The sequence below is a fragment of the Ranitomeya imitator genome, chromosome 3 (assembly GCF_032444005.1).
Source record: "Ranitomeya imitator isolate aRanImi1 chromosome 3, aRanImi1.pri, whole genome shotgun sequence".
Lineage (NCBI taxonomy): Eukaryota > Metazoa > Chordata > Amphibia > Anura > Dendrobatidae > Ranitomeya > Ranitomeya imitator.
In genome coordinates this window covers 608,815,505-608,842,475 of record NC_091284.1, presented here as the reverse complement: position 1 = coordinate 608,842,475, position 26,971 = coordinate 608,815,505, and the positions used below count along the sequence as shown (strand labels likewise).

General features: G+C 41.8%; 1 protein-coding gene across 16 annotated transcripts in view; it reads right to left on the bottom strand.

Annotated features, from left to right (window-relative positions):
• The window catches only part of MYCBP2 (MYC binding protein 2), a 380,821-nt gene that overhangs the window by 46,009 nt on the left and 307,841 nt on the right, over positions 1-26,971 (bottom strand). For 9 of the 16 annotated variants that reach the window (XM_069758078.1, XM_069758080.1, XM_069758082.1 and 6 more), the window contains one exon: positions 16,852-17,013. The exons of the other annotated variants lie outside the window; for them this stretch is intronic. In XM_069758078.1, coding sequence (XP_069614179.1) covers positions 16,852-17,013 — 162 coding nt within the window. The remainder of the gene's footprint in view (positions 1-16,851; positions 17,014-26,971) is intronic. 16 annotated transcript variants of the gene reach the window in all.

The window sequence follows — 26,971 nt, the reverse complement described above, 5'->3', positions numbered from 1 at the left end:
ACTTAATTTGGTGAAGAAGAACCCGTTCACAACATCAACTGAAGTCCAGAACACTCTCAGTGAAGTAGGTGTATCTGTCTCTAAGTCAACAGTAAAGAGAAGACTCCATGACAGTAAATACAAAGGGTTCACATCTAGATGCAAACCATTCATCAATACCAAAAATAGACAGGCCAGAGTTAAATTTGCAGAAAAACACCTCAAGAAGCCAGCTCAGTTCTGGAAAAGTATTCTATGGACAGATGAGACAAAGATCAACCTGTACCAGAATGATGGGAAGAAAAAAGTTTGGAGAAGAAAGGGAACGGCACATGATCCAAGGCACACCACATCCTCTGTAAAACATGGTGGAGGCAACGTGATGGCATGGGCATGCATGGCTTTCAATGGCACTGGGTCACTTGTGTTTATTGATGACATAAGAGCAGACAAGAGTAGCCGGATGAATTCTGAAGTGTACCGGGATATACTTTCAGCCCAGATTCAGCCAAATGCTGCAAAGTTGATTGGACGGCGCTTCATAGTACAGATGGACAATGACCCCAAGCATACAGCCAAAGCTACCCAGGAGTTCATGAGTGCCAAAAAGTGGAACATTCTGCAATGGCCAAGTCAATCTCCAGATCTAAACCCAATTGAGAATGCATTTCACTTGCTCAAATCCAGACTTAAGACAGAAAGACCCACAAACAAGCAAGACCTGAAGGCTGCGGCTGTAAAGGCCTGGCAAAGCATTAAGAAGGAGGAAACCCAGCGTTTGGTGATGTCCATGGGTTCCAGACTTAAGGCAGTGATTGCCTCCAAAGGATTTGCAACAAAATATTGAAAATAAAAATATTTTGTTTGGGTTATGTTTATTTGTCCAATTACTTTTGACCTCCTAAAATGTGGAGTGTTTGTAAAGAAATGTATACAATTCCTACATTTTCTATCAGATATTTTTGTTCAACCCTTCAAATTAAACGTTACAATCTGCACTTGAATTCTGTTGTAGAGGTTTCATTTCAAATCCAATGTGGTGGCATGCAGAGCCCAACTCGCGAAAATTGTGTCACTGTCCAAATATTTCTGGCCCTAACTGTATATAGTAAATAAATACCCCCTCAGTATACTGTTTGGAAAATCCTGATATTCAAACAATAATAAGTAAACGTGAATTAAGTGTAAAAAAATTGATATAAAAAATTATTTTTTTTTATATATAACTACATAAGTGTACCATGTGTAAACACAAGACATAAAATATCAAAAGAAGGTACATCAATAACAAAAGTGCACAAGTGAAATAGGAATAAGAATCAACACTGGTCGTGCATAACTAACCGAAGCAAATCCTATACAAAAAAAGTGCCAATGAAATTGAGAAAAAAAATCTTTCTGAATATACAGGATACCTTGAGGGGTTTGATATCCGTGTGCACATGCACCTCGACACGCGTTTCGGTAAGACTTCACTTCGCCCTCCTCCCCCCTTGTGCACTTTGGTTATTGATGTACCTTCTATTTTGATATTTTATGTCTTGTGTTTACGCATGGTACACTTATGTAGTTTTATATATAAAAATTAATATTTTTTATATATATATTTGTATTTCTTTACACTTAATTCACGTTTACTTATTCTTATTTGAATATCAGGATTTTCCAAACAATATACTGAGGGGGTATTTATTTATTTACTATATAAATCTATTCATGTATTATCATTATATATCCTGGAGTGCACGCTTTTTCTTTTTTAATTATTTATTGTAATTTGCCTTATTGCCATAGATAAACTGTAAATAAAGATCAACTAATTTTGATCCTTGCCTGTGATCTCTCTTTCTTTTAATTTATGCTTTGGTATTGCTTTCACCCATTTACACTAAGTGGTCACCACTTGCCCTCACCACACCACATACATACATATAAGGAGATGTATATATATATATATATATATATATATATATATATATATATATATATATATATATATATATATATATATATATATATATATATACCGTATATACTCGAGTATAAGCCGAGATTTTCAGCCCAAATTTTTGGGCTGAAAGTGCCCCCCTCGGCTTATACTCGAGTCACGGTAGCGGTGGGGTCGGCGGGTGAGGGCGCTGAGGTATACTTACCTAGTCCCAGCGATCCTCGCGCTGTCCCTGCCGTCCCACGGGCTTCGGCGCTGCAGTTTCTTCCTCTCTTCAGCGGTCACGTGGGACCGCTCATTACAGAAATGAATAAGCGGCTCCACCTCCCATAGGGGCGGAGCCGCTTATTCATTTCTCTAATCAGCGGTGCCGGTGACCGCTGATAGAGAAAGAAGCTGCGGCACCGAAGACAGGAGGGGACAGCGCGAGGATCGCCAGGACTAGGTGAGTATAGCATATTCACCTGTCCTCGTTCCAGCCGCCGGGCGCCGATCCATCTTCCCGGCCGGCGCCTCCATCTTCCCGGCGTCTGCGCTCTCTGACTGTTCAGGCAGAGGGCGCGATGACGCATACAGTGTGCGCGGCGCCCTCTGCCTGATCAGTCAGAGCAGAGACGCCGGGAAGATGGAGGCGCCGGAACGAGACGCCGGGAGCTGCAATCAAGGGAGGTGAGTATGTGTTTTTTTTTCTTTATTGCGGCAGCGGCGGCACAAATTTATGTGGAACATCTATGGGGCACAGTGAACGGTGCAGAGCACCGTATATGGCACAGCACAGCTATGGGGCACAGTGAACGGTGCAGAGCACCGTATATGGCACAGCACAGCTATGTATGGGGCACAGTGAACGGTGCAGAGCACCGTATATGGCACAGCACAGCTATGGGGCACAGTGAACGGTGCAGAGCACCGTATATGGCACAGCACAGCTATGTATGGGGCACAGTGAACGGTGCAGAGCACCGTATATGGCACAGCACAGCTATGGGGCACAGTGAACGGTGCAGAGCACCGTATATGGCACAGCACAGCTATGTATGGGGCACAGTGAACGGTGCAGAGCACCGTATATGGCACAGCACAGCTATGTATGGGGCACAGTGAACGGTGCAGAGCACCGTATATGGCACAGCACAGCTATGGGGCACAGTGAACGATGCAGAGCACCGTATATGGCACAGCACAGCTATGGGGCACAGTGAACGGTGCAGAGCACCGTATATGGCACAGCACAGCTATGGGGTACAGTGAACGGTGCAGAGCACCGTATATGGCACAGCACAGCTATGGGGCACAGTGAACGGTGCAGAGCACCGTATATGGCACAGCACAGCTATGGGGTACAGTGAACGGTGCAGAGCACCGTATATGGCACAGCACAGCTATGGGGCACAGTGAACGGTGCAGAGCACCGTATATGGCACAGCTATGGGGCACAGTGAACGGTGCAGAGCACCGTATATGGCACAGCACAGCTATGGGGCACAGTGAACGGTGCAGAGCACCGTATATGGCACAGCACAGCTATGTATGGGGCACAGTGAACGGTGCAGAGCACCGTATATGGCACAGCACAGCTATGGGGCACAGTGAACGGTGCAGAGCACCGTATATGGCACAGCACAGCTATGGGGCACAGTGAACGGTGCAGAGCACCGTATATGGCACAGCTATGGGGCACAGTGAACGGTGCAGAGCACCGTATATGGCACATCTATGGGGCACAATGAACGGTGCAGAGCACTATATGGTTCACACCTATGGGGAAATATGAACGGTGCAGAGCACTATATGGTTCACACCTATGGGGAAATATGAACGGTGCAGAGCACTATATGGCACAGCTATGGGGAAATAATGATCTATTTTTATTTTTGAAATTCACCGGTAAATGCTGCATTTCCACCCTAGGCTTATACTCGAGTCAATAAGTTTTCCCAGTTTTTTGTGGCAAAATTAGGGGGGTCGGCTTATACTCGGGTCGGCTTATACTCGAGTATATACGGTATATATATATATATATATATATATATATATATATATATATATATATATATATATATATATATATATATTACTATTTGATTTTATTATCTTGTGTGTTGTGGTTGTATTGGAAAACATTGCAGCATGTTGGTAAAAACAAGAAACCTTACACTTTTTTACAAATTGTCACCATCTTAACAACGGAGGCATATTAACTTTAAAGTTTATAACTTCTTGCCTAGGTTTACTGGCCACCCTGCAGTGCCACCATCACTATAACGGCAGGCATGGAGGTTGGAGGTCTTCAGCCAGATGTCATAGCAACCCATCAGCTCTTTGCGATTATGGGTTGTTGGGGAGGGCTGTGGCAGATGGGCGCCCAAATTGGGTTGGATTGCGGCATGTACATGCTGCAGTTAGACACTGACAGCAGCATGTAAAAGGTTAACAGCAAAGATAAAAAGTAAAGTAATATAGCCGATATATGCCCTATATGGAGCAGACAACACCTGAGCCTACGCAAAATACCCTGACAAACTCCATGAAAACAGCACACAGTGGAATGTTAAAGATACAAGGAGAGACTACAGAAGGCACAACCAAAAATCTCAGGATGTCTCAACATATTTATCCAACAAAATCTGGCCAAGTTATTAGATTACAAAACAAAACAAACACATTCCCTAATGTATAGAACAAAACCCAAATGAAAAGAAGGTAAAAATGTAGCAAAATCTAGGAAAAACTTTTCATCTTAACAGTAAATGAATCCCTGCGAGAGTCCTCCTGTAAGATTCATGCTACAAGAGAAAACAAAGCCATGGCATTCCAGAATACTGAAAATATTCAGAGTTCTACCAAAGACCCCTTTAGTGGATGTGCACATGACGTCTTCCTCCTGGAACCCACTTAAAGCGCTACGAGTAATGAGTGTAAGGCACAGTAATGTAAAAATGACATTGCTGTGTACATGTTCAGTCTGTTCTGACGACTTTTAACCCCTTCAGGTTTTGGAAACCGTGAAGCAGTCTAAAGTGGCATGCTCATTCTTCAGGTGCAGTAGGACGCTACTATCTATGGTTTTAAGTCATAGAAAAAAAAAGTAAGTTTATGCAGAGCCACTGTAAAGAAGATGGAAGGGCCACCATCATAGCAGCTTCAGAAAATAGATTGCTGGCTTTCCTGAAGCAACTTCACCTAGAAAAACCTTGGTGGGTGGACTAGCATCTTAACCCCTTCATGACCTTGGGATTTTTCGTTTTTCCGTGTTCGTTTTCACTCCCCTCCTTCCCAGAGCCATAACTTTTTTATTTTTCCGTCAATTTGGCCATGTGAGGGCTTATTTTTTGCGGGACGAGTTGTACGTTTGAACGACATCATTGGTTTTAGCATGTCGCGTACTAGAAAACGGGGAAAAAATTCCAAGTGCGGTGAAATTGCAAAAAAAAGTGCAATCCCACACTTGTTTTTTGTTTGGCTTTTTTGCTAGGTTCACAAAATGCTAAAACTGACCTGACATTATGATTCTCCAGGTCATTACGAGTTCATAGACACCAAACATGACTAGGTTATTTTTTATCTAAGTGGTGAAAAAAAATTCCAAACTTTGCTAAAAAAAAAAAAAAAACAATTGTGCCATTTTCCGATACTCGCAGCGTCTCCATTTTTCATGATCTGGGGTCAGTTGAGGGCTTATTTTTTGCGTGCCGAGATGACATTTTTAATGATAGCATTTTGGTGCAGATATGTTCTTCTGATCGCCCGTTATTACATTTTAATGCAATGTCGCGGCGACCTAAAAAACGTAATTCTGGCGTTTCGAATTTTTTTCTCGCTACGCCGTTTAGCGATCAGGTTAATACTTTTTTTTAATTGATAGATCGGGCGATTCTGAGCGTGGCGATACCAAATATGTGTAGATTTGATTTTTTTTTTATTGATTTATTTTGATTGGGGCGAAAGGGGGGTGATTTAAACTTTTATATTTTTATTTTTTTCACATTTTTTTTTTACTTTTTTTTTTTAACTTTTGCCATGCTTCAATAGCCTCCATGGGAGGCTAGAAGCAGGCACAGCACGATCGCCTCTGCTACATAGCAGCGATCTGCTGATCGCTGCTATGTAGCAGAAGTGGAGGTGTGCTGTGAGCGCCGACCACAGGGTGGCGCTCACAGCCACCGGTGATCAGTAACCATAGAGGTCTGTAGGACCTCTATGGTTACCATCCTGATGCATCGCCGACCCCCGATCATGTGACGGGGGTCGGCGATGACGTCATTTCTGGCCGCCCGGCCGGAAGCGGTAGTTAAATGCCGCTGTCTGCGTTTGACAGCGGCATTTAACTAGTTAATAGGTGCGGGCAGATCGCGATTCTGCCCGCGCCTATTACGGGCACATGTCAGCTGTTCAAAACAGCTGACATGTCCCGGCTTTGATGCGGGCTCACCGCGGAGCCCTGCATCAAAGCAGGGGATCTGACCTCGGACGTACTATCCCGTCCGAGGTCAAAAAGGGGTTAAAGACGTTGTGTACACACACCCTTAGTTTAGCTTTTGCCCATGTGTCAGAGAATAATGGTAGAAAGCCTTGCCATGGTATACAGGTGTTTCTCACAAAACCATCAAAGGTTAATTTCAGTTCTTCAATACAAAAAATGAAACTCATTATATAGAGTCATTACAGAGTGATCCATTTCAAGTGTTTATTTCTGCTAATGTTCATGATTATGGCTTACAGCCAATGAAAACCCAAAAGTCATTAACTCAGTAAATTAGAATAATTAAAAAAAAAAAAAAACACCTGCAAAGGCTTCCTAAGCATTTAAAAAGGTCCCTTAGTCTGTTTCAGTAGGCTCCACAATCATGTGGAAGACTTCTGACTAGGGTTGAGCGACTTACTTTTTTAGGGTCGAGTTGGGTTTCGCGAAACCCGACTATCTCAAAAGTCGAGTCGCGTGAAATCGGCCAATTATGGCGAAGAGTCGGGGATCGACCGAAACACGAAACCCAATGCAAAGTCAATGGGTATTTTTTTTTCTCTCTCTCTACAGAAAAGCTGGTGTTACACATTGCAAATTGCTACAGCGCACAAGCGACAAGATGGCGATAGGACGCCCCTAAGACCTATGTCATCACTCTGCCCACGCTCCTTCATTGGCTGAAAAAATGGCGCCAAGCGCATCATACGAAACGCGACTTTGGCGCGAAGATCGCCGACCACATGGCCGATCCCACACTAGGATCAGGTCGGGTTTCATGAAACCCGACTTTGCCAAAAGACGGCGACTTTTGAATTTGTCCGTTTCGCTCAAGCCTACTTCTGACTTTACAGATGTCCAGAAGGCAGTCTGACACACTCCACAAGGAGGGTAAGCCATAAAAGGTCATTGCTAAAGAAGCTGGCTGTTCACAGACGGCTGTATCCAAGCAAATTAATGGGAATTTGAGTGGAAGGAAAAAGTGTGGTAGAAAAAAGTGCACAAGCATTCAAAAATTTGGGAGAGACTCACAAGGAGTGGACTGCTGCTGGAGTCATTGCTTCAAGAAAGACCACACATAGATGTATCCAGGACATGGGCTACAAGTGTTGCATTTCTTGTGTCAAGCCACTCATGACCAATACATAACGCCTGAAGAAACTTACCGGCGTCAAGGAGAAAAAACTGAACTGTTGCTCAGTGGTCCACGGTGTTGTTTTCAGATGAAAGTACATTTTGCATTACATTTGGTAATCAAGGTCCCAGAGTCTGGAGAAGAGTGGAGCGGCACACAATCCAAGCTGCTTGAGGTCTAGTGAGAAGTTTCCACAATCAGTGATGGTTTGGGGAGCCATGTCATCTGCTGGTGTAGGTCCACTGTGTTTTATCAAAACCAAAGTCAGCGCAGACGTCTACCAGGAAATTTTAGAGCACTTCGTGCTTCCCTCTGCCGACAAGCTTTTCGAGATAGAAATTTCATTCTCCAGCAGGACTTGGCACCTGTCCACAGGGCCAAAAGTACCAATACCTGGTTTAAAAACAGTATCAAGGTGCTTGATTGGCCAGAAAACCTGTCTGACCTTAACCCCATACTGGATATATGGGGTATTGTCAAGAGGAAGATGAGAGACACCAGACCCAACAATTTAGACGAGCTGAAGGCTGCTATCAAAGCAACCCAGGCTTCCACAACACCTCAGCAGTGCTACAGGCTGATCGCCTCTATGCCATATTGATGCAGTAAATGATGCAAAAGGAGCCTCGACCAAGTATTGAGTGCATTTAATAAACATACATTTCAGTAGGCCAACATTTTAGAATCATTTTTCAAGCTGGTGTTGTAAAGTATTCGAATTTACTGAGATAATGACTTTTGGGTTTTCATTGGCTGTAAGCCATAATCATCAACATTAACAGAAATAAACACTTGAAATAGATCACTCTGTTTGTAATGACTATATACGAGTTTCACTTTTCGTATTGAAGAACTGAAATAAATTAACTTTTATATGATATTCTAATTTTGTGAGAAGCACCTGTATATACTAAAGCTAGGTAAACACAAAGGGCACAATTCATCAACACCAGCATTGTTCACACTGGTCTTGATGAGCAGGCATGCTATAGTGAGAGGTGCTTATTTCATTAACCCCTTTACGACATGCACAGTACTAGTACTATGCATGTCGTGTCTCCGCCTTTGATGCTGGCTCTGGCGGTGAGCCCACATCTTTTCCAGCACATGTCAGCTGTTTTGATCCACCAGCAGCTATTAACCTGTTAAATGCTGCTGACAAACTCTGACCGACATTTAACATGTATTTCCGGCAATCGTGCTGAAAAGCCACCCATTGGTGACCCCAGTCACGCGATCCCGGGTCACCGATGTGTTGGTACGACAACCAGAGATCTCCTGCAGACCTCTATGGTTGTCAATGCCGGATTGTTATGAGCACGGCCCAGTGGTCAGCATGGAGACTATTGAAGTATAAATAAAACAATAAAAAACCAAACATGCGTTTGGTATCGCCGTGTTCAGAATCGCCTGATCTATCAAGGTATAAAAAGAATTAGCCCGATCGCTAAATGGAATAACGAAAAACAATTTAATATGCCAGAATTACCCGAGATCACGAAAAATGGAGACGCTACGGGTCTCAGAAAATTATGCAAATTTTTTTTTTTCAACAAACTTTGGATTTTTTTTTGTTCACCAATTAAATAAAATAGAACCTAGACATGTTTGGTGTCTGAACTCGTAATGACCTGAAGAATCATAATGGCAGGTCAATTTTAACATTTGGTGAACATGATATAAAAAAATAAATACAAAAAACAGTTGTGGAATTACACTTTTTTTTTGCAATTTCACTGCACTTGGAATTTTTTTTCCCTATTTTTGAGTACATGATATGGTAAAACCAATGGTGTCATTCAAAAGTACAACTTTGACGGAAAAATAAAAAAAAAGTTATGGCTCTGGGAAGAAGGGGAGTGAAAAACAAATGCAAAAATGAAAAAGAGCTCCGTCATGAAGGGGTTAAGCCTCTTAATGAATCAGGTGTGACTGAAAAGTGGTGTAAGGCACACCACAGCTTATGAGTTTAACAAGAGGGCGTCAGCAAGCCCCGTTGTGCTACAGCCCACTTTGGCAGAGCTGAATGAAACGGACAAGAAAATGACAAGTCACTAAATGTTTGCGCAACTCGGAACTGCACAAAAAATTGCGACTTTTCAAAGCATTTTCAGCCATAATTCTGGGATAATCACTTTGATGAATCAGGGCCAAAATCTCCCACAACCAACAGAAAGTGATCCACGACAAAATAGTGTCTGCACTTCCTCCGTGTAGATGTAGGTTTTAATAGAGCCCACACAGATTCTTTAGTACACATGGAGTTCTGTCTCAGAGGCCAACCAGACTGACATTTTCACTGCAGTCCTTGACTCGGCGCTCAGTCTACGAAGATGTTCCATCTTCACAGCTATCAGACTGCATACCCTACAGGCTCCTCTGTCCAAGGACAGGCAACCACTGTAGGAGGAAGTGGGTGTTGACTATTTGCGCTAGGCTTCCTGTCCATCTGAATTGGCAGCATCCACTCTCACTCGTGCTGTCATGAGTGAAAGGAAAATAAGTAATTCTCAAAGGCTTTCATTACTTTTGCCTGCAAACATTTGTTTGAACCCTAGGACATTATGGGCATATCTCACTAAATGTTTAGATTCTTTGTCCTATACGTACAAAAGTATCCCTTTGACTGGGCCAATTAAAGAAGTAATTGAACTTTTCACCATGCAGTTATAGTTTTAGGCAATACTTCATCTTAAAAAATAAAAAGATCCTGGTCACAAACCTGTACGTTGATAGCTGTGAAAATAAAATGTCCTATAAGACAGTATTTTAGAGCCTGTAAACTATGGCATGTACAGTGGGGCAAAAAAGTATTTAGTCAGTCAGCAATATTGCAAGTTCCACCACTTAAAAAGATGAGAGGCGTCTGTAATTTACATCATAGGTAGACCTCAACTATGGGAGACAAACTGAGAAAAAAAAATCCAGAAAATCACATTGTCTGTTTTTTTATCATTTTTTTTGCATATTATGGTGGAAAATAAGTATTTGGTCAGAAACAAACAATCAAGATTTCTGGCTCTCACAGACCTGTAACTTCTTCTTTAAGAGTCTCCTCTTTCCTCCACTCATTACCTGTAGTAATGGCACCTGTTTAAACTTGTTATCAGTATAAAAAGACACCTGTGCACACCCTCAAACAGTCTGACTCCAAACTACACTATGGTGAAGACCAAAGAGCTGTCAAAGGACACCAGAAACAAAATTGTAGCCCTGCACCAGGCTGGGAAGACTGAATCTGCAATAGCCAACCAGCTAGGAGTGAAGAAATCAACAGTGGGAGCAATAATTAGAAAATGGAAGACATACAAGACCACTGAATCTCCCTCGATCTGGGGCTCCACGCAAAATCCCGCCCCGTGGGGTCAGAATGATCACAAGAACGGTGAGCAAAAATCCCAGAACCACGCGGGGGGACCTAGTGAATGAACTGCAGAGAGCTGGGACCAATGTAACAAGGCCTACCATAAGTAACACACTACGCCACCATGGACTCAGATCCTGCAGTGCCAGACGTGTCCCACTGCTTAAGCCAGTACATGTCCGGGCCCATCTGAAGTTTGCTAGAGAGCATTTGGATGATCCAGAGGAGTTTTGGGAGAATGTCCTATGGTCTGATGAAACCAAACTGGAACTGTTTGGTAGAAACACAACTTGTTGTGTTTGGAGGAAAAAGAATACTGAGTTGCATCCATCAAACACCATACCTACTGTAAAGCATGGTGGTGGAAACATCATGCTTTGGGGCTGTTTCTCTGCAAAGGGGCCAGGACGACTGATAAGGGTACATGAAAGAATGAATGGGGCCATGTATCGTGAGATTTTGAGTGCAAACCTCCTTCCATCAGCAAGGGCATTGAAGATGAAACGTGGCTGGGTCTTTCAACATGACAATGATCCAAAGCACACCGCCAGGGCAACGAAGGAGTGGCTTCGTAAGAAGCATTTCAAGGTCCTGGAGTGGCCTAGCCTGTCTCCAGATCTCAACCCTATAGAAAACCTTTGGAGGGAGTTGAAAGTCTGTGTTGCCAAGCGAAAAGCCAAAAACATCACTGCTCTAGAGGAGATCTGCATGGAGGAATGGGCCAACATACCAACAACAGTGTGTGGCAACCTTGTGAAGACTTACAGAAAACGTTTGACCTCTGTCATTGCCAACAAAGGATATATTACAAAGTATTGAGATGAAATTTTGTTTCTGACCAAATACTTATTTTCCACCATAATATGCAAATAAAATGTTAAAAAAACAGACAATGTGATTTTCTGGATTTTTTTTTTCTCAGTTTGTCTCCCATAGTTGAGGTCTACCTATGATGTAAATTACAGACGCCTCTCATCTTTTTAAGTGGTGGAACTTGCACTATTGCTGACTGACTAAATACTTTTTTGCCCCACTGTAGGCCCCTGTTCTATGGCCTTCCATGAGAGTTCCACTGAATTATCTGTGCCACATCTAAAAAGTCACCTAATCTGATTGTCCGGACTGTAGACTTAAGGTGAACTGAAGTCAACAGATACAATGTAATCAAATATGAAACCTGCAATAACATTTTTAAAAATATGCTAACATTTGTGTTTTTAAAGTCATGGTCCTGTATATAAACACTTTTGGGATTCTATAGCCCCAATGCATTGGATAAAGGGGGAAAAACGCTACAAAGCAGTTGGTTGATCAGGAATGTAAAATGTAGGTAAAAAAGTGGGGTGAGAAGCATGCATACCCACCCTTTGATTTGACAGAAAGAGGTGAGAAAGCAGATGACGAAGCAGCTTTACTTTTGTTATTAGGTTCACGAGAAGCAACGCTGGATGGTGTGAGGTCTACAGTTGAGAACAGATGCACAGAAGCAGCAAAGATAGAAGCAAACACAAGATGTTATACAAAGCATGTAAGAAATGACAATACAGGAAAATAAGTTTCTAGGTTTAGCTTCTTGATGCAAGGCCATGCAACACTGTAAAAGAAAGGTTATGCTCATATGCTCTTATTTGAGTCATGGTTTCTTCAGTAGAGCAGCACAAACTTCTCAGGGATAAACATTACCACCAACTTCAGCTGCTCATTACTGAAAAGATTTTCCTGATATACCGTATGTGGAAAAGCTTTTATAGAGGAAATCACAAAATAGCAATTTGATTAATCTAACATTAAAACGGATGTTTTATAATAGCCCCACGCATTTCTGGAACGGTCATCTGATTCTTATTTTAGTTAATTTCCATTTCTGTTCTTCAGCTTACTGCTACACTTACATGTGATCCTGAGATTTGTCACCATCTACAAACAGAAATTATTTTTCATTTTCATCTGAGATCAGAGCAACACATCACAAGCCAATTTGTTAGATTACCAAGAAACATACTGGACAAATCCCTGGCGCACGCCCTCCCACTCCAAGACAAGCAAAATGACGACATATTTACATGAATTGTTGCAGAAATCCTATTACTGTAAACTGGGTCTGCAAAAAAAAAAAAGTTTTTTTTCTCCAAAATACAAGTTTCATTCACCAGTGTGTTTGCATTAACTATCTTCATAAACGCTTCTTTCGATGAAAGACATGGGCGTTTTCTGCTGTGTTAACTTTACAAGGGGGGAAAAAAATAAAAAATTTTTAGGTCTCTTAGGTCTTTTTAGGTAAAATTTTTTTACGTTTTAGGTCTCCCTCTCTCCCGTCCTCCATGCCACAGTCAAGCTTCATTTAAGAGTTGCACCAAAGTTGCAAATATGCCTATGAATTTATGCAACCAAACTTATTTTACATGGCATTTGTCAACAATTGTTGATGATGGGTTATTTTCATATAACAATTAGTGATGAGCGAGTGTACTCGTTGCTCGGATTTTCCCAAGCATGCTCGGGTGGTCTCCGAGTATTTATTACTGCTTGGAGATTTAGTTTTCCTTGCCGCAGCTGCATGATTTATGGCTGCGAGACAGGCTGAATACATGTGAGGAATGCCTGTTTGTTAGGGAATTCCCACATGTACTCAGGCTGGCTAGCAGCCGTAAATCATGCAGCTGAGGCGCCGAAAATTAAATCTCCAAGCACTAACAAATACTCGGAGATCACCCGAGCAACGAGTACACTCGCTCATCACTAATAACAATCTGTATTAAAATCATAATTAGCAATCTTGAAATTTTCACTTTGTTTACTGGGTATATTTTAGATTCACACTTCCAGGCCTTTCAGGAAGAGTTTTCAGCAGGCTCCTTAGAAGCAGGATTACAATGATTGCTAACATCTCAATTCTGAACTTGGCTGATGACACGAAATCCTCTGCAGTTCATCAGCTCCCTTCCCTTCACAATGAAATTCATACAAAAGATAGCGTCTCAGTCAGTGTACTGCTGTTCATTTACATGTGCATTTCCTGAAACAAGGGAGGAATATTAAATCATCTAGAATTGCCCCAGCAGTCAGTGTGAAAATTGCCCCAGCAGTCAGTGTGACAATGGCAACATTTGTGATAATTGCATAATGTGCTTAATTAAAAACAAAAAATAACCGTTGCCGAAGTTCAAAATATATATATTTTAACCCAAAAATCTGATTTAAATCAATAGATCATTTTCTGAAGGCACAGTCCCTTTAAAAGGGTTAATAGCCATTAAACAAGTCAACACCTATCGCAGGACAAATAAAGGGTTATTCCTAACATGGCAAGTTATCATCAAAAGAACTGGCTGGAAGAACTTCACATTCAACTCATGTTCCTTCTGTATATAGAATGTCTTCTGACAGGCAGTACAAGGTTTTATTCAGCTTTTCCCCTGACTTTGCTGCCTGTCCTCCCAGCTTACAGGGTAATGTCGCTGTGCTTTGCTGCACACATTACATGACGGTGATCACATGCTTCTATAGCACAGGCAGAGTAGTCATCAATACAAAAAGGCATGAGACGAACGTGCAGGAAGCTGGTGGGAGCAATGCACTAGTGCAGACTGCAAGGTTGTTCTACTGTTAGGAGGTTACAGAAGAGGTTTAGCAGGACTAGGCGTTACGCAGAGAGTCTACAGTACACGTACTGTACAGGACACATGTAATATATACAGGATACCTTTAAGTAGAAAATGGTTTTGAATCATGCACTAAAAGTAATGCCGTAAGATAGTGTGCTGGTAGTTTTATATGGAATGCTTTTTTGCTAATAAGATCTAGATAAGCCTCATTGTTAGACTGGTGCCTTGTCACCTGTCCCACCCAGTGAGCAGCTGTGCCCCCCCCATACAACCATGACGATACTTTCAATATGGCTGTACTCATAAGCATGGGCCCTGGGCTCCAGAAAGATTAGTGAACAGAGCTCAGACTCTGGGATGCAGTATCCACTCTGAGATGGACTTTTACCCAATAATAACATTATCTACGGATTTTTTTAAAGGGAATCTGTCACCAGATTTTTGCAACCTAATCTGAGAGGTACATAATATGAAGACAGACCTTGATTCCAGAGATGTGTAGATTATTACTAGAGGACTAGTAAACCTGCTCATGTTGTCCTCCATATTCATAAGCGCTGTATAACCTCCATCACAGATTGGCAGCTTTCTGTGTTCACTGTGCAGAGGCAGAAAGCTGCTAATCAGTGGTGTGGGCGGTGTTCTACAGAGCACAGCATCCTATCTGGTAAAACAACATCAGATATAACATTGGTTTTATCAAAATTGCAGCAAGCAGCCAGTAAGTGATACACCGCTGGAGTCAGTGTATCAACCCTTACATCATGCTGCTATCAGAAGGGGTAGCACTGACATCAGATTCCTTTTAATGCATTTTACACCACACTAACCAGAGCTTGGATCAGAGATCAGACACTCTTTGTTCCCAGTGCATGTTCCACATATCCAATTGGAAAGGCTGCTAGTGTATACCAAATGCATACAGAGTTCTATAAGTCTCTCAGATGCAGACTGCTGCTGTATGCTCAATGGGCACTGCACTGTGAACATGGCCCTATCTGCAGGATGGAATAGGGGTCAGACGCTGCATCTTCTTTCCGAAAACGAAGATGAAATGGGATGTGGCATAAGAGACTTAACGGGGTTGTCTACTACTTGGACAACACCTTCTTAAACGATAAAATAATAAAGCCTACACTCACCTCTCATGCTGGCACCATCCAGCATTGTGGGCAGTTGCGCGGTGTTGTGACACGTGAGTACGGCGCCCAATCAGCACTGGCGTCACTGTCTTCGGAAGTCTGGGCTGCAGCTGACCCGGACTGCCTCCTTACGTTCAACTTGTCTGAAGGCGGAGACAGAGCTGATTGGTGCCGGGCATCATGTGGCATTCCACCGCATCATAGCACCGGGATCACGAGTGCCGACACCGTGGGAATGGCGCCAGCACAGGAGGGGAGTACAGGCTTTATTATTTAATTGGGGCAGAATATTTAGTTTGAGAAGAGGTTGTCCTAGTAGTGGACAACCCCTTTAAGAGGTTTATCTGCAAAGTAACAAAACTAGCATGAAACCATATGCATCACTCTGCTCAGCATACACTACATTGGCTGCAATGCATTATCCTTGCTTCTGGTGGTAAACTAGAGACAAATTTTGTTTATAAAAAAAAAAAATACATTTTTAGAAAAAAAAAAGTTTTTCTTTACCATTAACGATGGTAAGTTAAACAGTGTGCTCCACTCGAAAACATCTAAGTGCTGCATTCTTAGAACCAATACCTCAAGCCATTGAATACAGGAATTTATGGAGTATACTTCTTTACACCGGTACAGAATTCTTTGTGGAAACATGGTGAAAAAACAATGGAGATCCATATACAAAAGCAAATGTATATGTATATATGCAGCATGCATGGTGTTGGATAAAGTCATTCAATACACACACGTCGTGATCCATGAAATCCTGGGGGAACTCTGGTAACAGCCTAGATGACGTCCTTCAGGCTACTAATAAACTCAGGATCATATTGAGGAGCCAGCTTGACTCCGTTTTAGACTAGATTTTCTCCTAAACTAGACTAGATTAGACTAGTCTAGACTAGACTAGACTAGTCTAGTCTAGATTTTCTCCATAGCCAACTAGGTATATTTGACCAACTTAAGGTACGATCAAGAACAATTGAACAATGCTAATAAATCTTGAACTGGCAGCTGACGTCTCTATTCTTTGACGTTACCAATTAAATGCAGATAGCATTTAATGTCAAGACTATAGAAACAGGCTTATGACAATTGTACAAGACAGGGTTTGCTTCAGTAGACAGCCATGCATGCATAGAAATGGAGGTCTCTGAAGAACAGAGGACACTGCCTCAGAAAGAATGGTTGGATGAGCATGTAAGACGGACAGACTTACTCTGAAGCGAAGGCTGAGGCTGCTGGAAGGAGGGGGATTGTCCGAACACAAATGGGCTGTGGACTAGGGAAGAGGGAGGTTTTGCAGCTTGATCAAAGATGGAAGGAGCTGGCATATTAGGCCGTGACTGAATGGAATTCAGTAAGGCACTCAGCTGATCACCTGCAATGGGCAAAACAGTCAAAACTACAACCCGTTATTAAATGAATTAAACAGAAATATATTAAAGTTCAGGACTTCTGAACTGACGTATCAAGAGAGCAAACGGAAAAAAATGTTCAAAACTAAAATTAATGTCAGGTATTAATAAAAAAAAAAATAATATATATCACAGCATGGCATGCAAAGGTATCACAACATGCAATAAAATAGATACAATATCATTCTTAAGGAAACTACTTCACTGATCACAACCAGCAGATTGTTGTTCAAGGATTTCCATGGAATTGTGTTCAACAGACTCAAATCCTAAGACTGACTTTAAGCTGGGAGGTAAAGTAGGGCCCAATGCTGGTCATTTATCTGCACTATACACAAGCACTGCACTGGGGGCCGGAGTCCCCGAGACAACAGTTTCATCATTTTTTTTTATTTTTTATTTAATAACTATACACATCTGATACAAGTAAATGCCAGTGTAAAAAAGATCCGATTTTCATTAGTGTTTGGTCAGTGTGACATTTTCACATATGGATAAATACGATTAGAAAGCTTCTCCTGCACACTACAATGCGGATCACGGACAGAACACAGCCTGCACACTGGTGCCATTGATGTGATCGCAGTGATTTTCAGACAGACTTGTGTTGGTACTTTTCATCCGTGATGTCAGTAAAAAAAAAACGGACATGTCTGATTTTTGCACAGATAGTTGGTCCAAAAACAACCAAGGACATGTTTACAGTCCCACAGATCATAATGCGTTCACATTCTATATATGAAGTTCACAGACAGAACAAGTAAGTGAAAAACAGACGCCTGAAATGACGCCTTAGTCTAAGTTCCCATGCACAGCTTTCCTACACTATGTGATCTCTATGAGCAGCAAGATTTTAGCGGTTAGGCTACGTTCACATTAGCGTTTTGCGTGTTTGCGTCGGGCGACGCAGCAGCGACGCATGCGTCATGCGCCCCTATATTTAACATGGGGGACGCATGGACATGTGTTGTGCTGCGTTGTGCGACGCATGCGTTTTTTTTGCTGCAAGCGTCGGGCACAGAAAACGCAACAAGTTGCATTTTTCTTGCGTCCAAATTTCGGCAAAAAAAGGACGCATGCGTTGCAAAACGCAGCATTTTTGTGTGCGTTTTGGTGCATTTTTATTTGCGTTGTGCGTTGCGTCGCCGACGCAGCGGCGCACAACGCAAATGTGAACGTAGCCTATTAGACACCTTTGCTTTACTTTTTACTTTATTGGTTTCTTAGCAAAGGTAATCTGTCAGTAAAAAAATATATATGGTCATGAAGGTCTATGAAATGAAAAGCTACCGACACACTATTGCTGAAGCTCCGACTAATGAGAAGCTTCATTCATACGTATGGTAAATGATGTCTTCGTAAGTGCTCTGGGAAGGAGAGCACATAAGGAGCCACTGCCTCCCAGGTTGTTTCCTCTTCCAGCATCACAAAGACAGGGAGCTGCCAATGAGGCTGGGCAGGGAAACAACCTGGCAGAGCTCTTAACACCTTATTTGCATATGAATGGAAATGCTAATTGGAATGCAGCAACATATAGAAGACAGAAAGGTGTTGATGGATATACATTTTATAGAGATGCATGACTGTGGTTTGGGGGAGTTGATCTCAATGACAGATTCCCTTTTCCATCCTTGTGAATAATCGTTTCCTATTCCTTTACAGGTACAGAGTCCATGCAACTGTGTGACCTATCTGTCTGTCCAGTTTATGACAGAGCAGATCTCACTGATCCTAGCTGTTTGGTCACTGTGCTCTACAACTCCGCTTTCTCACTGTTAGAAATAGCAGCAAAAAGGTTTTACACAGCAGATGAGAATGTGAAGAGGGAGGAAAGCATCCAAATGGTCAGGGAGGGCAGATCACACAGGATGTAGATTGGGTGAAAAATACACAAAGAGGTTTGAAGATAGGGGGCAAGCGATTGCTTAGGCAATGTGTGATTGTAAAGAGAGAAGAGCACAAAGCCACACCGAAGATAGAATCACAAACTTCTCAAAAATCAGTGTATCAGCACAAGGCAAAAGAGATCCCTCGTGTGCTGCAGATAGGGGAAATCAGTAACGGAATTAAGTTGTACTTATATATGTGTGAGACACTGAAGACAACAGTATACTGGACACACAGATCTAACCATCCAGTATATCTGAAGGGAAATGGCTAGGTGAAAAATAAAGATTCCAAACTAAGAGAAGGTAGGGGGGACAAACTATACATCAAGGTGTCCGATGAATGAGAATGCGGTTCAAAACTTGGTGCATTTTTTTTTTAAAAGCAAGATTACCATTACAAAAGTAAAAATATGTTTTATCCATGTCAAAAATGTATAAAAATAATAAATACAAAGTATATAAATAATATAAAGCCTTCAAATATTAGTTTCCATAGATGATATGAATGAAATGATTCCTTAATTTTCTCTTTACCAAACATCATGTCCTCCATAGGGAAAACTGCAACACAGAAACCCACACGAAAGAGTACGTGGCTAAATATTGTTAATAGCCCCCTCCCAGTGCCAATGGCCTTACAGCACTGCTTGTTTAGGGGACACTGGTGAAGAAGTTGCAGTTTTTATAGGAGACTATTTCTTCCAATATATGACTTGCATATTACAGTGTTCAGCAGTTGTCCTCTCTGTAGGAGCTAGTTTTCAGATGTCTCTGGAATGTATGGGATAAATCATAGCAATCAGTCACTGTAAGGCCATGTTCACACCATCCTTTTTTTCATGCGGAATCGCCGCGATTTTCCCGCTGCGGGTCCGCAGCTGTTTTCCATGCAGGGTACATTACAATGTACCCTATGGAAAACAGGAACTGCTGTGCCCACATTGCGGAAAATCGCGAAAAAAGCCGCACTGAATTGCCGCGGTAAAAAAGAAGTACCATGTCACTTCTTTTTGCGGAACTGCAGCGGTTCTGCACCCATAGACCTCCATTGTGAGGTCAAACCCGCAGTAAAACCCGCAGATGAAAAATATATCTGCGGGTTTTACTGCGGTTTGTGGTGCAGAACCGCTGCAGTGTGGCTGCCCCCCGTGCCCCAATCCCACCCCCCCATGCTCCGATGCCACCCCCACGTGCTCCGACGCCCCCCCCCGTGCCCTAATCTACCCCCCTTATACTTACCCGGCCTCCCGGTGTCCGTCCGGCCATCTTCTCCCTGGGTGCCGCCATCTTGCAAAATGGCGGGCGCATGCGCAGTGCGCCCGCCGAATCTGCCAGCCGGCAGATTCGTTCCAAAGTGCATTTTGATCACTGAGATATAACCTATCTCAGTGATCAAAATAAAAAAAATAGTAAATGACCCCCCCCCCCCTTTGTCACCCCCATAGGTAGGGACAATAAAAAAATTAAGAATTTTTTTTTTTTTTTTGTCCACTAAGGTTAGAATAGGGTTAGGGTTAGGGGTAGGGTTAGGGTATTTTCAGCCATTTTAACCCTAAAAAACTTCCTAGAAAACACACAGACTCTGCATAGAAAACTGCATCAAAAAACGCATCAAAAAACGCATCAAAAAACGCATCAAAAAAGCACCAAAAAAGCACAAAAAAAGGACCTGCGTTTTCTGCCAAGAGCTGCGGTTTTTAGTCCTGAAAAAAAAGGAGGGAAATCAGGAACGTGTGAACATACCCTAACACACCCTCCGCGGCAGAAGCATGGAGGACATTACACAAAAGTACCCAACAGGGAAGCTATGAATGCAGCATCTCTCGGTCTCTCCATCCATGATTCCTTAGGGAGTTGAGAACACATGTCAAGTTAAGATTTTACCAATAAATAGACTAAATTATCTGTTCAGGAAGCTGGTTCAATAAGTGGCTTGTGTGACCAGAAACATTTTTCACTATTACAAAGCTTCTATTTGTTTTTGAACTATTAATTCATAAAAATTGTTGAAACGACATTGCCCTTTTAAAAATTTAGAATTTTCACATAAAAGTTTATTACAATCAACAGTCCTAACTATTCAAGACAAATACATTTCAAACTACAGCAAATAAGTAATATTTATAATTTTGCCATCATTTTTTGAGTAATTTTTATTGGCTCTTTTTTTTTGTAAGCTAGATTCTACAATGAAGAAGTCACTAGCTGTTTTTGAAGCTAAATAGAAGGTAAAACATTAAAAAAGATGGCCAAGCATCTGTGGAGCCTTCATACTGACTTCTGCTATGCAGCCATTACTGCGTGATGTCCAGCTAAAAGTCGCTCCAAATGGTATATGAACAGTAATTTGTTTTTACATACAAATGCTTATGTTCATTCTTTATGCATTTAGTTAAAGGGAACTTGTCAGCTGATACATGCTGCCCATACCGTGGCCAGCATGTACAGTTGCTTGCAAAAGTACTCCCCCCACACACACACACACACTGGCATTTTTGGTATTTTCCTAGAACCTGATATGTCACTTATTTTGAGAGTCTGCATCAGTTCATGTAAAGAACATGCCTACAACGGTGGACGTTTGTTTGTTTTTTCTTCATAATAAAAAGAAAACCGAACTAGAACAAAATAACTGACAACATCAGTGTGCATAACTAATCACCTCTTAAAGTCAGTACTTTGTAGAGCCTCCTTTTGTGGCAATTACAGCTGCAGGTTGCTTTGGATAAGTCTCCATGAGCTTTCCACATCTTGCCACTGGGATTTTAGCCCATTCTTCATGGCAAAACTGCTCCAGCTCCTTCAAGATAGATGGTTTCTTCTAGTGAACAGCAATCTTCAAGTCTGACCACAGATTCAATTGGATTATTGTCTGGGCTTTGACTAGGCCGCTCCAAAACATTTAGATGTTTCCAGTTAAACCACTCGAGTGTTGCTATAGAATTATGCTTTGGGTCATTGTCTTGTTGGAAGATGAACCTACGTCCCAGTCTCAAATCACTGAGACTGAAACAGGTTATGCTCAATAATATTCTTGTATTTCACACCATTCATCTTCCCCTCAAATCAGACAATTTTCCCTGTCCATCTGCGTAAAAACATCCTAACAGCATGATACTGCAACCATGTTTCACTGTGGGGATGGGGTTCTTGGGGTGATGAGCTGTGTTGGTTGGCACCAGAAAAAGAGTTTGCCTCGGTGGCAAAAAAGTTAATTGAAATCTCATCAGCACACAGCACCTTCCTCCATACATTTGGGGAGTCTTGCATTTGTCTTTTGGCAAACTCAAAACGATCCTTGCAATTTTTGTGTGTAAGTAAAGGCTTTATGTTTTTCTGCACACTCTTCCATAAAGGCCACCTCTAAGGGGTGTATGGCTTATTTTCATACGGTCAGATACTCCAGTCTCTGCTTGGGAACTCTGCAGCTCCTTCAGGGTTACCTTTGGTCTCTGTCCTGCCTCCCTGATTAATGCCCTCCTTGCATGGGCTGAGAGCTTAGTTGGGCGGCTCTCTCTTGGCAGGTTTGTGTGGTACCATGTTCTTTCCATTTAATGATAATGGATTTGCTGATGCTGCGGGGGATCATCAGAGATTGGGATTTTTTCTTTTTTTTTTTCTTTTAAATAACCCAACCCTGACTTGTACTTCTCAACAACTTTGTCCCTGACTTTTTTTGAGGTCTTCTTGGACTTCATGTTTTTAGAGCTGACAGAGGCTTCAGATCTACAGAAGGCTCTTCAGACTGTGTAGATGAAGGTATTGCTCAACTTCTATTTGAAAGAGCTACACATACATATAAATAGTTTGGGGCAAAATGTTGGCGATAAATTCCCTTTAAAGTAAAAGGGGTTGTCCCAAGGACAAAGTACATTTTAATCAATATATCTTGGAATAATAAGGTCAATTATTGAAGGTGTTAAAAAAATATCCTGTGCTGAGAATCTTATAAATGTGCCTGTTTAGAAACAAAATGTTTTACCTCACAGAAAGCAGGAATTACGATCCCAAGCAGTCCTGTCTGTATACTCTTTTGCATCCTCCCTGCCCAGCAGCTGTGGTATTTCTGACCATGTTCCTGCACGGTCAGACACAGCCATTACACAGTACACAGAAGGGGTACATTTATAGGATTATCTCAGCACAGGAACATTTTACCGTATTTATTTTTAACACACCCAATTGTGAAACTTATTTTTATTCCAAGATCTTTTGAAAAACAATGTACGATGTAAGAAAATTGCTTAAAGGCATCACCTTTTTTTATAATTAAAAATCTAAATGAACAACCCCTTTTTGGGGGTATGCAAGGGTAAGATAGATTGTCTATCAGTGAAATCACCCAATTAGGGTTTCCTTTCTTCGACAGGCATTTGCTTAGCATCAGCACTGCCAAATTACAGTTGTGTTCAAAAGTTTACGAACACCGCACAGAATTTTTCCTTTCTTGGCCTTTTTTCAGAGAATATGAATGATAACACCAAAACTTTTTCTCCACTCATGGTTAGAAGCTGCGTGAAGCCATTTATTGTCAAAATACTGAGACAACCCAAAACATCAAAATGACCCAGATCAAAAGTTCATATATCCCATTTCTTAATACCGTGTATTGCCCCCTCTAACATCAATGACAGCTTAGTCTTCTGTGGATGAGGCTCTTATTTTCTCAGCTGGTAAAGCTGCCCACTCTTCTTGGTAAAAAGCCTCCAGTTCCTGTAAATTCCTGAGCTGTCTAGTATGAACAGCGAGCTTGAAATCTCCACAGAATGGCTCAATAATATTGAGGTCAGGAGACTGAGATGGCCACTCCAGGACCTTCACTTTGTTCTGCTATAGCCCATGACAGGTTGACTTGGTCTTGTGTTTTGGATCATTGTCATGTTAGAACATCCAAGTACGTCCCATGTGCAGCTTCTGGGCTGATAAGTGCAAATCTGCCACCAATATTTGCTGATAACGTGATACATTCATCTTTCCTTCAACATTGACTTAGTTTCCTGTGCCTTTGTAGCTCACACATCCCCAAAACATCAGCGATCCTTTGTTCCTTTCATCATAGGCCTTGTTGACCTCTCTCCAAATGTGATGTTTATGGTTGTGGCCAAAAAGTTCAATTTTGGTCGCATCACTCCAAATTACCTTGTTCCAGAAGTTTTAAGGTTTGTCTCTGTGCTTCTTTGTGTATTGTAGGCAACACACCTTATGGCATTTGTGCAGTAATGGATTTCTTCGGGTGACTCGACCATGCAGCCCATTTTTCTTCAAGTGTCTCCTTATTGTGCATCTTGAAACAGCCACACCACTAGTTTTCAGAGAGTCCAGTATTTCAGCCGATGTTATTTGTGCGTTTTTCTTTGAATCCCGCACAATTTTCTTGGCAGTTGTGGACAAAATTTTTGTTGTTCTACCTGACCGTGGTTTTGTTTTTTACGGAGCACCTGATTTTTCATTTGTTAGTCACAGTTTGAACGCTGCTGACTGGCATTATCAATTCCTTGGATATCAGTTGACAATTCTTTTGCATTCACCATGACTCACAACCCAGAAACGTCAGTGGCTGAATGAAAGATGCAAGAGTCTGTCTGGATCCCAGAAACTCACTCAGCTTTTATGCACACACACTGTTTACAAGCAAACAGGTCACAGGTGAGGATGTTACCTTTAGTAGCCATTCAAACCCATTTGTGTCAACTTCTGTGCATTTTATCAGACAAAAATCACCAGGGTATGTAAACTTTTGATCAGGGTCATTTGGATGTTTGGGGTTGTCATTATGATTTAAAAAGAGAAACCACAGTAGTTTGACAATAAATGGCTTCACCAAACCACTAACCATGAGTGGAGAAAAAGTTTTGGTGTTATCATTCATATTCTCTGAAAAAAGGCCAAGAAAGCACAAATTCTGCCATTGTATGTAAACTTTTGAGCACAACTGTATGTGTGTGCTAGGCATGGCACTTCTCTATGAACAACATTTTCCTACAATTCTACAAACATCACCCATTATTGGTGTTCTCAATTAACAACAACATAGTGTAACAATAAAATGATCTGTGCATTAACATAGTCACATAGTTAGCAAGGCCAAAAAAAGACATTTGTCCATCAGCCTATATTCCGTCAGAATAAATCCCCAGATCGATGTCCTTCTAAAGAACCCAATAGCTGTAAGACCTTCTAAAGAACCCAATAGCTGTAAGATACAATATTGTTACGCTCCAGGAAGACATCCAGGCCTCTCTTGAACCCTTCGAGTGAGTTCGCCATCACCAACTCCTCAGGCAAGGAATTCCAGATTCTCACTGCCCTAGCAGTAAAGAATCCGCTTCTATGTGGGTGGAAAAACATTCTCTCCTCCAGACGCAGAGACAGTCATCTTCCTTGGTATACACAGATTCTCTGAGAGATACTTGTATTGTCCCCTTATATACTTATACATGGTTATCAGATCGCCCCTTAGGAAATTACCCTCTGTAGAGATATCATTCGTTGCTGCCCCCGGTTGATGGAAAAGTAAAGGAGATAAAACGTGTTCTCTGCAACAACAAAGACCCTCACTGTTGCACTGACCCACTCCCGCCTGGACTACTGTAACACTCTATTAATCGGCCTCTCACTCACTCGACTTTCCCCTCTCCGGTCCTTCCTTAATGCAGCCGCCAGGGTCATCTATCTGGCTAATCGGTACTCGGACGCGTCCGCTCTTTGCCCGTCATAGCACTGGCTGCCCATTTATTACAGGATCCAATTCAAACTGCTTGTTTTCACTCACAAAGCTCTCCACAGTGTGGCCCTCCTACATCTCCCTCATTTCTGTTTATTGGCCTACCCACTCGTTACACTCTGCAAATGACTTTCGACTAACATCCGCACTAATCCGTACCTCCCACTCACGGCTCCAAGACTTCTCCCAGGACGTGCCAATCTTCTGGAATGTTCTACCCCAAGAAATTAGGATTAGCCACAATTTAAATAGTTTTAGGCGCTTCCTAAAAACACATCTGTTTCAGGCAGCCCATCACGATCCCTAATTGACGTGTTTGTGAGTTTGTGTATAGCCCATTCACGATTTTAGAATAACCCTCCATCAAACTCCACCGCACCCAATAGCACCAACAAAAACTGGCTGGTGACTACCTCATGGGGCTTTTATCTATCAACCACTCCCTCAAAATGGCAGGACCGTAATTGTAAATAAGCCCCTGTACTTTAAGTCTCTCCCCTCCCCCCATTGTAGATTGCAAGCTCTCACGAGCAGGGTTGTCTTGTTTTGCTTTTATTATTGTATTATTGTTAATGTTGTTACTTATGACTGTTGTGTATGAACGGTTAAACTGTAAAGCACTGCGGAATAAGTTGGCGCTTTATAAAGATTATTATTATTACTCTACAAGCCAGGAGGATGTGTCAGCTCATTATATAGACTTATAGGTCAGTGAGAACCTTTCAAAACTTCAGAATTTATTTCTTCACCATTAAATCAGCACAAGTCTAAATTGATGAAAATTCTGCTAAGCTATTAAAAATGCATTTAAAAAAGCTGCAATTAGAAATTGGTGAACGAATTTCTTTTAGTATGCATTGTCCATGTGATAGTGAGACAATGGATGATAGAAAGGGATGTTCTGCCTAAAATCTGGCCATACACATGCGACAGCTATCAGCCAAAGCACCATTTCTCCCAGCTCTCCCACACGCGTCTTCAGTGGGGGGAAAACGTGAGAAGACAATATACTCAAATACAGGTAGATCTTAAACTTTTGAAGAGGATATCCTTAAAGGAAAACTGTCAGCAGGATTGTGCACAGTAACCTACAGACAGTGTCAGGGTGGCGCCGTTATACTGAACAAAATGATACCTTGGCTGATAAAATCCATCTTGTGGTTGTTCTTTAATCTGTATTTGTAGTTTTCAGTTAATGATATTCTCGTGCTCTGGGGCGGCCTGTGGGGGGCTTTATGTGGTGTGGGCTTATGACAGGTCACTGATCCTTTAGTGATCTGCCCTCTATTTTACATAATAGGCACCTAC